General features: G+C 39.3%; 1 protein-coding gene across 2 annotated transcripts; it reads right to left on the minus strand.

The window, feature by feature from the left end:
• Positions 1 to 102: 102 nt before the first annotated feature.
• LOC119415153 (AP-2 complex subunit mu-A) lies at positions 103 to 11,209 on the minus strand. 2 transcript variants are annotated; one of them, XM_037682301.1, is made up of 12 exons: positions 11,068 to 11,209; positions 9,715 to 9,836; positions 5,993 to 6,258; positions 5,665 to 5,747; positions 5,205 to 5,210; positions 4,882 to 5,017; positions 4,134 to 4,278; positions 2,787 to 2,906; positions 2,458 to 2,593; positions 1,817 to 1,914; positions 1,540 to 1,651; positions 103 to 1,055 (listed from the first exon to the last, which is right to left on the minus strand). In XM_037682301.1, the coding sequence occupies exons 2-12, from the start codon at positions 9,786 to 9,788 to the stop codon at positions 921 to 923; spliced, it is 1,311 nt and encodes a 436-aa protein (XP_037538229.1). In that variant the 5' UTR covers positions 9,789 to 9,836; positions 11,068 to 11,209; the 3' UTR covers positions 103 to 920. The 2 variants fall into 2 exon arrangements, with proteins under 2 accessions (XP_037538229.1, XP_037538230.1); XM_037682302.1 differs by lacking the exon at positions 11,068 to 11,209 and adding an exon at positions 10,820 to 10,895.
• Between the last annotated feature and the right edge of the window lie 1,298 nt (positions 11,210 to 12,507).

Genomic DNA, 12,507 nt, shown 5'->3' on the forward strand with positions numbered 1-12,507 from the left:
ATAATAATTTAAGGAAACTTCTCCCCCCCAGTTCTTCCTGGTTTAGACTAATGTAAAAACAGTGATACAATAAAACTGAGGCAAATAAAAATACAAGTCAAGTTTGGTTACATAGATTTTATTGGACAGAACGGTCACCAGGGCAACAACATGAAGAAGCAGACTGTGGTGAAGCAGACACCAGGGGGAGCCCTCACCTCACTGCAAACCCTGTAGACTGATCTTTGAATCCAAAATAGTGTGTCAAAGGTAAATCTTAGTGCTTAGAAAATATCTGTGGGAATGGGTCACAATAATCTACTCAGTAACGGTCCAACCTCAGACTGCCTGATAGAACTTTGACTAAAAGCAGGACAATGGGAATATAGTTTAAGTACAAAACCAAACTTCCACAACGCAATTCATTTTTCTCAACCATCTAAAACAGACTGCCAGAAATGATTTCACCCTCGAGTGATGAGCAGACAAGTTCAGTTTATTCAGACGGTAGACTACTGGGGCATATGGAAACTATCAGGAATCGTTTTAAATCACAACAATGAAACTCACCGGGGTGAACCGACACGTGGGACTTGTGTATGTGGAGAAAAGGAACAATAACACTGAATAAATGAAGCCTCCTGTCCTCTCCCCCTGAGCCCCCAGCATCACTTGTCTCTATCAGACACGAGATGATGAACAGCTTTACTCATCACTACTAGATATATACGATACAACGGTTCACATTTTGCATATATCTGAATTACACCATAATTCTTTTATTTTGTATTTAAATTCAATCTCCACATCTAGTTAAGAAGGGATACAGACCGAGGGAAGAATAAAGACAAAGGGAGGAGGAAAGAAGAAAAAAAAAAAAAAATCCTCAACAGTATAGATGGGAGGGAGGTGGTCAGTTTGCCGCCTGGTGGGGTCGAACTTCAGCAGCGTGTTTCGTAGATGCCAGAGCGGCCGATGTACCGCACCCATTTTATCACGTCGTGGTCACTGTAGTTGAGCTTGGACTCAAACACCTTCAAGTAGCGCACCTTCAGGCCGGATGGAGCAAAAGGAACCTGCAGAGCCGAAAAGGAGGAGGAAGATGAAACGGGCTGGGACACGCAGGCAGCTGCTGTGTGTGCACGAGGCCAACAGTAAACAGCTTGAGATGATGAATGCTGAGATTTGATTCGATCCAGAGTGAGTTTGGTTGGTAGCGCACCGAGTGGATAGAATCTCACTGGAGCTCCTCGAGTCTGGAACAAGTCTGGCTAACAATATATTTTTTTTAAACAAACTGTATGCAACAGTTGCAGGAATGTAAAAATGTTACATGTGTAATGAGTACAATTTGAAAACTAGTCAATTTGCAGTCAACTTTATGCCCAAAAACTATTTTAAAAGACAGATCGTTGTAATACTTGGTTTATTTACATAATGTCTAACTGCTGGATGTCCGGCCTCTGAGCTGCTGGCTTTCAGACACTGTGGCCCACTGAGCAGCTTTGGTGAACAACACTGATATAGATTTATGAGAGAGAGACAGTCAACTATTCTTACCTCAAAGTTCATAGAAATTGGAGGCCTGGCCCATTTCTTCTTATCGTTGGTGGGCAGCAGCTCGATCTCCGCACTGATCTGGGACTCCTTCATCCCAGCCATCCGTTTGATCCTGCAAAACACAAAAAACTGACTTCACTGGAAAGAGACCAACTTTAGTTTCATGTCATTTCAATTTACAAAGAAAACTGTTGTGTTCTACAGAAGTGCCAATGTGATGCTAGACACCAGCGAGGTGCAAGTTCCTCTAAACCATTCAATCGGAGCTTCAACTCACTTCCAGACGATGGCGTTCTCACTGGCCTTGTATTTGGCTTTTCCCTTCATACAAATCACCTGCACACCGCTGGTATTGAGGGGCGTTGGAATTCGCACCTGAGGAAAGAAGGTTTCAAAAATTGGTGATTGAGTCAGATCTGATACCATTTCAAATGAATCAGCTATAAAATCAATAAGGAGGGACAGTGATTTTTGAATAGTCAAAATCTATTTAATGGAGTTCAGTTAGAAAATTTATGTGACGGCAGCGATTCACCACAAGTCTTCCATACAAATATGTGGACACGGTCATTTTTTGAGTAAAACATAAAACAGATAGTGGCCCTAAATGATAAAAGCCGATGCTGTGATTCGCCCTTGTAAGGACTGTTTCCTGTTTTTTAACAGTTTGTTTTGCTAATAGCCCTGCGTGAGTAAGAGCTGACAGAAGCATGAGCTGAGACACAAATGGATCGCTGCAGGTTGAAGTTATGTTTAGAACAATTGCTGGTAGTTGAACAAAGTCAGTTAAAGAAAAAAATCACTGAAGAATCAAGTGTTTTTGTTTAAACACATCCCTAATAATCAAATTATAAAAATCAAAACACATTTTTATGAAACAAAAAAAAACTGTTCGAGACTTCAACAAGAGGAGCTGACCTCAATCTTCTGAGCCAGCAGTGAGGGCTTGAAGTTGGACTTGATGACCACTTTTACCTCCAGTTTAGTACGACCCACCTCCCTGACCAGAGGAATTACTCTGAACGGCAGGATGATGTCCTTAGTGGTGCGGTATCTATGAGAAACAGGAAAACGTTTTGTTCAGTTTTACAAATGTGTTAAAAATTGTGCATTCTGACAAGACGCCTCAGTTTGCAGAGTACGTAAGAAACTCCCACTTTCAGTATTAAGCAGAACGTGCGACTGTTCACCATTTTTACATTTTGTTCATGTTTAGACAATAAAACACTTTTTAAAGAATTCCTAACCTCATGAGCTCATACTCTCCATCAGGAGGGATGAAGCTGATGCTTCGCTCAGAATCAAACTTGCTGAGACGCACACACTGGTGGAACGTGCAGTCGTCGATGGCTATAGACTGCTTCCCACTGAGAAGACAGAATTATTGAAAATCAGATACGAGCTTATAATTAAAAAACACACATTTGTAAATTTGGACTTACAATGCAGTCTCAAAAATATCGTTTCAACTCTCCCTAAAATGGACTGAAGTGAAGAACAACCTATAAACTCATATTTTTTTTTTTTTTTAAAGTGGACAAAAACACAGGACATTTTATTCTGTAACTACCCCGGCAGACAAATGTGACCCGTGTCCAATAAGTCAGAATAAGCACAGGCTGCATATTTTGGCATAACCGTTTTTGTTTTCATCTTCTTTCGGCTGCTCCCTTCTTCAGGGGTCACCACAGCGAACTAAGTCGCACAAAGACATGGCAATTATTTTACACTGGATGTCCTTCCTGACGCAACCACAGACCACCGAGCTGCCACAGCCCTCTGTGTGGAGCAGAGAGCTTCTATCTAGAGCACCCGGGGGAGCAGATGGTGGGGGATAAGGGCCTTGCTCAAGGGCTCAGAGTGGGGCAAATGATGGTGGAGGTAGGTGTCCCACCCACATTTTTTAATGTTGTCAGTACTGAGAGTTTAACTAGATCTTCCAATCACAGGCCATCAAAGTAACTAAAATATAATATAATCATCCTAATTTCCCTTAAAAATTGTTTTCCAACATGTTATCAGAATCAATGTTTATTTATAATTTAATTTCGTATTAAATTGATTATATTTTTCCTGCCAGCTGCCATAGTGCTAGGAAATCCCTTCATATATGCTTTAGTGTTATTGTGAGGCTTGGGGATTCCCGTTTGTAAATTTGCACCTGAAAGGTTTGATGACATCACCCACCAATAAAAATCAAGTTTTCAAACCGGCAACTCGCAAACAAAACTAGCTCATCACTAGTCGGGTGATAAAGCACCAAATTTCTACAAGCTTTTGATGGAGAACTTGAAAAGAACGTTGAACATTTCCTCATTATGACTCGTTTGGCAGCACAGGTCACAACTGAGCTGCTGAGATGAATCGTAAAGTGTCAAGCCGGCAGGTTTGGGCTTTAAAAAATAAATAAAAAAATAAAGAGGAGAAGCAGCAGCCAAAGGAAATTCAAACAAAACTGTCTAGTTGTAAAAGCACATGGTACAAAATAGTGTTTTAAAAAATAATAATAATCAAAACTAATAAACAAAAAGACTCGTGCTGAGTTGTCATTTTTGGTCATCAGTTCACCTCCTGCCTCCTCGTCCATCACTCACCTCTTCCCAGCATCGTCAGAAGCTCCTCCTTTGCCCTGCTTGTCGATAACGATCTTGTCGTTCATGCCAAATTTGCACTCAGGCATTCCGCTCAGGTAGCTCTTCATCACGACTCGGCCCGACACGTGGGCGCTCAGGACCTGCCCTGGACGGGAGGAACAAAACTAATGAGACAAAAACTGGACAGACTTTTTATTCTTGAACAACTTATAAAACAATTAATGTTTGCCAAAACGCTTTTTATTCATTTATCATCATGTTGTCAAATATTTAAAATGAGAGGAAAAAGAAATGAAACAAGAATAAAAAATAAAAAAAATCAATGCATAAAAATTTGGAATTTATCAAAGCTAGGGAATTTTGCAATCTCATTAAATGTAAATAAACTAATAGTCATTTTAAAATTTAATGAAGATTGTGCACATTGTGGATTTCCAGCTGCAAATGTAAAAAAAAAAAAATTGAAAAAAAAAAAAAAAAAAAAAAAAAAAAAAGAGCCATTAACTTTTGTTTTATGTTGAATTCTATCAAAACGTAGTATGAGCTTAATTACTGCCAGAGAATATGAAGTATGGACATGATGGAGAGACGTTTTTTTTTTGCACAAGTTCTTCAGCCACATCCAGAAATAACTTGGTGTGGGGAGAAGCACAAGCAGCATTTAAAAAGTGATTCTCTGCCTTTGACGTTTCTGGACACTTTGTTACCAAATCATTCCTGTTAGCAGCCAGCGGGCATATAAACAGACCTTGAGGTGACATGAGCAGATTAACGCTTTCCAGTACATCCAGGAAGAGCTCATTGCGGCGATACTTGATGCCCTCACGCCGCCAGCCGATCTGACCCGTCACCTGGCTGGTGATCTGAGACTGCTCCTCTTTTGTCTGAGAGATGGGAGCAGAAACGGTTTCACAACCAACAAAAAGAAAACTGCTGGCAGGAGTTCAACAGACTGGCATTAGCAGGAGCTCAGACACTACGGGGGAAGGTGGAAACAAACGACGCATCGTTCCATTCAGGAGGAGGAAACGAGATTATTTCTATAAAGTAAAATTTTCACCATGAGATTACCTGGTGCTGAAGTGTCCAAAAACCGCAGGTGAAGGGAAAAACAGATGAGACAAAAAATAAAAATCAATTAATCACATAATAAAAAAAAGGTATACATCTAAGAATAAAACAACGTTTTTGCTTTTTTAAAGCATCTGTATTATAATATTGCATACTGAACAATCCCATAATTATGTTTTGCAGCTGCTACTCATGTTTTATGGATAATGTTAAAAAGGACTGAAACTACATCAGGGTTCATATTACTGTTACTAGTCTCAGACAAATGTGTCAAAAACAAATCCTGCAAGTCTCGCACATAAAATGCATTCATTGTTAAACTGCATGAAATAATCTGTTTAACTTTAGTTTATGCAAACAGACGCCTTCGCAAGGCTGCAACATTAACCTTCTGCTGAATTAATCTTATCAAACTAAAAGTTCGGCTCCCGTTAGATTCGAGCTTTTACGTCTGGCTTACTTGTCCTTTAATGCCCTGCTGGGTAATGAAGGTCTTGAGGGCTCCAGTCTCTGAGTTCTGGGGGTAGCCAAAGTCCAGGATCTCTGAATAAACAAAAACGAGTAGATAACTGATAAAGATAAGAAGGGCAGGAGGGAAAACTGGGACAAGTGGTGGTGAAAGTGATCAACCATGACGTTGAGTTAACAGAGCTTTCACTAACGCTCCAACAGGAAGGAAAATTAAAAACAGCTTTGTTCTACAAATGATAAGTGAATGATTAAAAAACACACAATCAACAAAACATATTTATAATGTGACCAATACTAATACCACAAGCATCTCCTACCATCTAGCAGCTCGTAGATGAGCACAAAGTTGTTCTTGATGTTCTCCTCGCTGATCTTGCCGAAGTAGGCCGTCATAACGTCACACATTTTGTAAAGGAACTCGAACACCATGGCAGCGTTGACATTCTGTTTGGTGACGGCCGCCAGCCAAATGTTGGAGCGCTTCACGTGGAAGAAGCTAGTGCGGGCGATGTTGGTCACCGGGGATCGGACCTGCTGCCGGGCGTGAATCACGTTCACACGGAACGCGTCCACGGCATTCCGTCTAGAACGAACAGACGAGCGGGACAGAGACATTTAGGTCAGAAACAACAACAACTTAAAATTAATGTTAAACAAAACTCAAAATTAAGAACCAAGGACTACCAAGGACTGGGTTTGCAAATTAGCCTGTGGCTAGAAAATCTTCGTACAAAACAACGGTTGCTTCGTTTTTAACATGCGACATTGTTTAATGTGCCGCCCTTGTTCAAATAAACTAATGAAAAAACTGTTGCTAACTGAAAGGGTCACACTCGAGAAGTAACACCCTCACTGCCCAAACATGTCCAGGTTTTACAGTTTTCAAAGAGAAGAAAGAAAGAGGATAAGTACAGAAACTTTATTTACACCAGGAAAAAAAAAAAAAAAAGATTCGACTTTATGGGATAAGATGGAAGTCTTGTTTTGTAAATACAGATAATTATCAGAAAATGATGAGACATCAGGGCAACAGCATCATTGCCTTGATTAAATAAGATAAATAAAAACCTGCTTAAAATCACTTTTTTTTTTAATCACATGGTTTAAAACTCATCCTTGTGCAAAGAGAATTACAAATTTTAATTGACTTTTTCCCCCCACTAGTGACATTAAATGAACTATTTAGCTTCAACTAGTATTGACTAAACTAATTTGGGAAATTATCCAAATTAATATGAAATTGTACAAAAATAAATCTCAGTGAGAAAAAAACAAAACAAAAACATGTTCTGATGAGATCTAATCCCACAGATTAGTGCCTGAGAAAATCCTGAAGGTCATTCCAGGAAACTGCAGCACTTCTAAAGAAATCTTTATCTAAAATTGTACAAAGTGGATTTTTATTTAATCCGTTTAACGTTTTAGATAAAATATCTACATAAACATTAGTGTACGATGCTTTACTCAAAGCCCACATCAAGTAAAACTTCAAAATATCCAAATTACTGCTAAATTTAATTAAAAAAATATATATAATTGTTAGCACACACAAAACAAAATGGTAGAACTAAATCCACCATCGTTTCATGCTCAGGCTCCATGCTTTGGCACGGCTGACTAAGAGAACTAATGCTGGACTCTGAAAGAAGCCGAGTCGATTTGCTGCTGCGTTTCAACGCGTGTTCTTTAAACCACTAATACAAAGACAGGCGACTCATGCTTAGAGGAACTGCTGGGTGACGATGCATGCAGTTTAGGGTTCAAGAAGTCACAGATTAGTGGGCAGGAGCAGGATAGCGCCAGGGGTTTGGGGGTGTCATGCTTTAGAAGCTGCAGCAGCTCTTACCTATTCCTACAAGGGCCAAGATGAACAGATGGAGGAAAGTGATGACAAACGATACATAGGAGAAAAAGGATGAAGAAAACCAAAAGGAGACAAAAATGTACAAGGAGACATTTTTGTGCATCATGTAGATAGAGTGAGTCACGTGGTGCTAATTATGATGCTACTTTGACAACACAAAAGACTAGGGATGCACGATATTATCGGCACTGGCAGATATTAGCGATAAAGTTAAATATCGGACATTCCATCATAATAACTCAGACAAAAAGGCTTCTGCTTCAAGTTAAATTTTAATTTAAGAAACCGTCAAGTACATCTATTAATGTACTACTTTTGCACTTGTGAACAGACCGAGTTTAGATTTGTGAAAATTTCCAAATTTGCACTGTTCAGAGTGTTGTCATTGCGTTAGAGAGAGTAGATGTCATGAATAAATTTGACATTAAACATAATCCGAATTGAAGTGTTACATCAGTTTCAGCTCCATTTTTGGCATCTGCATTTGTTAGCAGGCCAAACTGACAAAGACCATGCAGAATAATGTAGTATTTTAATTCCACAGCAGAGAAAGCTGTGTAGTCTCTGTAAGTAGGTCTAGGGGAAAAAAAATGCTATTGTTATCAGCCAAATATCCAATACTGTGCATCCCTATGAGACTGCTCTGCAACATGCTGTGTTACAATACAAAAGGATAGTGTGAATTAATTTATACTAAAAGGCAAAACAGCATTAGTTTAGTGTTTTATGAATTCTAACAAATGCGCAGTAAAGTATCGTAGTCATTGGCCTAGCTGCACATACAAAAACTAAAACCTTTATAAAACACAAGTGGTTTACTCCACGTTCCTGTAGCAGCACATCGAATATGCAGACTCGCAGTTCTAAATTATAATTATGCTGAACAGAAAATACAAAAGGTCAAGTTTTTTTTCTCTCTCTCCAGCATTTCAATAGTATTGTGTAGTACACAGTAGTATTAGTAAAAAGTAAAAACAAGCAGCTGTTGGTGGATCTTATAAAGACAAAGCAATGACCGACAAGCAAAACTGATTAGTAGTTTGTGCCAATACAACAAATCTAAAGATTTTAAATAGTATATAGTGTCATTAGAACTGACTGTGCCACAGTCTTCAGGTCTTACAGGTTATTTAGTCCAGATTCTAGTACTCTACCCTCTTTGTGGTTGTAGGACTATATTTGCTCAGTAAACATGCGTAGGCGTTTTCAGGAATTGCACTAAAAAAAAAAAAACTTAATACAAAAACAAATGTGCTATATGCTCTTAAAAGAAATGAAAAATGCAAAAACATTTTTTTTTAACGAACATGTTCAAACATTCAACTCCAACATAAAGTGGAGAAAAACGCAAAACTGTAAATTAAATTCATGAACAGCGCTGCAAAATTCAAATTTTACTTGAAACGACATTTGAAAAAGACACTTTGACTTCGATTATTGAAAAACAAATATGTGAATAAACAAACCAAATGAATGTCAAGCTTATTTCTAGGAAAAGATGCTGTACATTAAAAGTATCATTAGCTAGTAATTTCACTTCTTTTTTTTTTTATTATGCCAGCAGCTGTGTGATGATTACATGTCGAGTGTTTCTGTTGAAACATTTAAAAACCAACTCTGAGCAACTGTGCTGCAAAACTTTAAAATATAAAAATCCTTAATTATAAAAGGCAAACGTGACAACGTTTAGAAGCTTATGAAAAGCTCTTAGAAATATATAAATATTAAAATCAGGAATACAATTGTCATGTGGTAATAATTTAAAATGTTTGAAACAAAGTAAATGGTGAAGACAAATTGGGAGTGTAGCGTTCCACGCAGCTGGAACTAATCTTTTAATTCGATCGTGTGGTTTGATAAGCACGCCTAAATGAAACAATACTTTGTCATTTGCATGTACGGTTGTCAGAATGTTTCCCAGGTAGAGCTCATTAAAAAAAAAAGGCTAACATTCATGTCATATGCAATGACAAACAATGCTCCAAATGTAATCCTGGCTTATAGCTTTTGGCTTTCCACCTTTCAGTAACACCACAAACATTCATTTAGCTAAGCCGAGAGACATAATCCACTCGCCGAGGATCAACTCCAACACATCCAGCCCACACATTATCTCCATGAAGATTTCCACAATTTCAGGGTTCTTCCAGCAGGTTTGCTCCTGCCAACACCTACCCTATGTCATCTCGGTAGACACGGGAGATGAGGACCTCCCCCTTGTGGTTGTAAATGAACAGTCCTCCGATCATTGTGGCTGCTTCTCAATCCCAACCTGCCATGGTGAAACCAAACTCCTCCTGAGAAGAGGACAGAATAAAAAAAAGGAAGGAAGTCAGGGAAGGAAAACGGGGGTGATAGAGAAGTGAAAGCCACGAGAAAGTGACCAGCAGCACAGAGAGGCATTTGTCCACTCACATCCTCCTTTTCTGTCTAACTCGCATAAATACACATCACCCTGCAGCTGCACCTCTTCACTGACTTCATTTAAACACAGCAAGACTGACTCCAATTTAGATTAATACCAACTAGCCCCACAGGTAATTCACTGGTTTTCCAAATAAGATTACAGAATTAGTAGCCACCGGTTAGGGCTGCACATCTGCTCCATGTTTTACAAATGATTCCTGGATATGATTAAAAGATTCAATCCAATAATGATAACCCCAAGACAAGAATTGTAAAGTAAGGGCTGGTGCTGATATAAGTCAACTCGTATATATCTGTCTTGAACTGTTCCATTTAAAATATGAATGAAATTTCTGGAAAACAGGATGAAGGACATCCTTGAAACTCCTCGATGAAAGAATTCAAACACTTTAAAAACATAAAGCTCTGAAGAGCATATGCTAAATTAAAAACAAAGGTGCAAAATTTTTCTAAATAAAATAAAAAGCAGTCGTGACTGAACCCTGCACCAAACGAGGTTTAATCGTCCAGACGAAGGCAAGATGTCTGCTCACTGACCAACTCCCAGGCCATTCAACATCCATACGTTTCTCGTTCGTCCTTAGTTGATATTCGAACGTCAAATGTTAAAATTTATTTCATGGTTCGTTTGGAACATTTTAGGCGGTATCGATCCTTATGAGCTTTTGACCTTCATGGTGATGGAGAACACACCGAATGAGGCTAATTTAGCAAGCTAGCTGTCGACGCGAAACGCCGAGCTGAGTTTTAAACTGGCTTCCGGTAAAAAGAAAAATCTGATTTTCATGCATCATTATTAGTTACCGACAGCATGCACGTTAGGTGTATACATTCCCGAACAAGCTTACTGTACCAGCGCCAATTTCTTAAGCCATTACACAACAGGGACGTTTCACGGTTTCCTGCTGAACGGAGCTAAAAAAGCCAATTTGCCCGTTATGATGCGGCTAACCGCTGTTAGCTTGCCGTTAGCAACGGTTAGCTGAGCAGCCGCTAACGCTAGCATCGTCCACGAATTAAGAGCGGTCACTGGGTTTTCTCCGGCGCTTACCGTTTGTTTCAACATGGAAAGCATCAATGACTGGACTCGTGTGAACTCACCCTGCTTCCCTCACGAACACCACCGCTCTTTATGCTCCCGGTTTAGCCTTAACGGTGTCCCAGCAGGATTCCGCTCCTGATAGCTGTCAGCTGACCCGCCGTCTTTACGCACGAGCGTTCCGCTGACAGGAAAAGGCGCGGCTGAAGCGACGTTTTAACCGCACCCAGGCCTCGTTATGATAAGCCCTGTCCGCTGCTAATCACTGTTTTATGGCACTTCAGTAATTTGTTACACAGGGTGGTGGCGTGGTGAGATTTTTTTTTTCTTAATGGCTTTTGGAGTAAATTGGCAATGAACTTTCTTTAATGAACGCTGATCTGCAATTCCTCCTTTGCACCAGAGAGGGACCTGCAGGCTTTTATGAAAACACTATCCCTGAAATTATTTTTATGATGTAAAACACTCAAGGGTTGTCCTCTAACTTGATTCATTTTGTTTATATATGTCCTACAAAGTGGATTTTCCATTGCTTAAACAGTTTTTGTTCAAACTTAGCCAAGTTGGCTTTATGCATGCTTTTTCACCTGAAACCACAGAAAACTTTGCACAAGGTCAAGTCAGTTCTGTGGCAATTTGAACTATACCCCCCCCCCCCCCCCCCCCCCCCCCCCCCCCCCCCCCACACACACACACACACACACACACACCACCAACACACACATCTGTGCACCAGACTGCGGTGTTTTCTGCTTTAGGACAGATTGGAATCCACAGCAAATACGACCCGAGTTAGCAGAAGGTGAGAAGTTTCCATGTTGCACACAGAATGACACAAAAAAAAAAAAAAACACAAAGAAGCAAGTAGTTGTCATAAAACTATATTTATAAATAAAAAAGTTGTTTTTCTTGATAAAAGTAGTGTGAAAGATATGGTACGAATTTTCTTCAACTATACATTTATCACAAAACTGTAGATTTTCTGGTAAGCAGAAGAAAATGTAACAAAGCGTAGTGTAAAAAAAAAAGACTCTTGTAGCTAAAATGTTCACGTTAAACTTTTAAAAATGAAACTAGATTTTGACCAAACTATGCATATAATGTATTACAGTTAAAAAAAACTGCTGTTCTAGATACAAAAGTTTTGATCTCTTATGTCAAATATCTTAAACATCTGAATAAAGTTATTGTTCACGTCAGCTTTTTAAGTTTTTTTTTTTTTTATAGAGGTCAGCAAGTGGGGATGAAAAACGGGTAGGAAGAATTTTTCCTCTCCATTTCAATGTGGACAAGAGTAGGGGAAGGCTGAAAAATAGATAAGGAAAGAAGAAGGGGAGAGGGTAGTAAAGAGCAGAACAAATTAAAAACAAATGCGCCGAGTCATCCCAGTTTTTACCAGACAAGCCCCACTCTCACCCCTTAAACCAACTCTTCCCCTCTGTGAACCCAATCTGCTGGCTTCCTTAGATAGACAACTTTACTAATGGCTTTTTTTATGCATG

Source organism: Nematolebias whitei, chromosome 9 (genome assembly GCF_014905685.2).
Source record: "Nematolebias whitei isolate Nwh7 chromosome 9, NemWhi1, whole genome shotgun sequence".
Taxonomy (NCBI): Eukaryota; Metazoa; Chordata; class Actinopteri; order Cyprinodontiformes; family Rivulidae; genus Nematolebias; species Nematolebias whitei.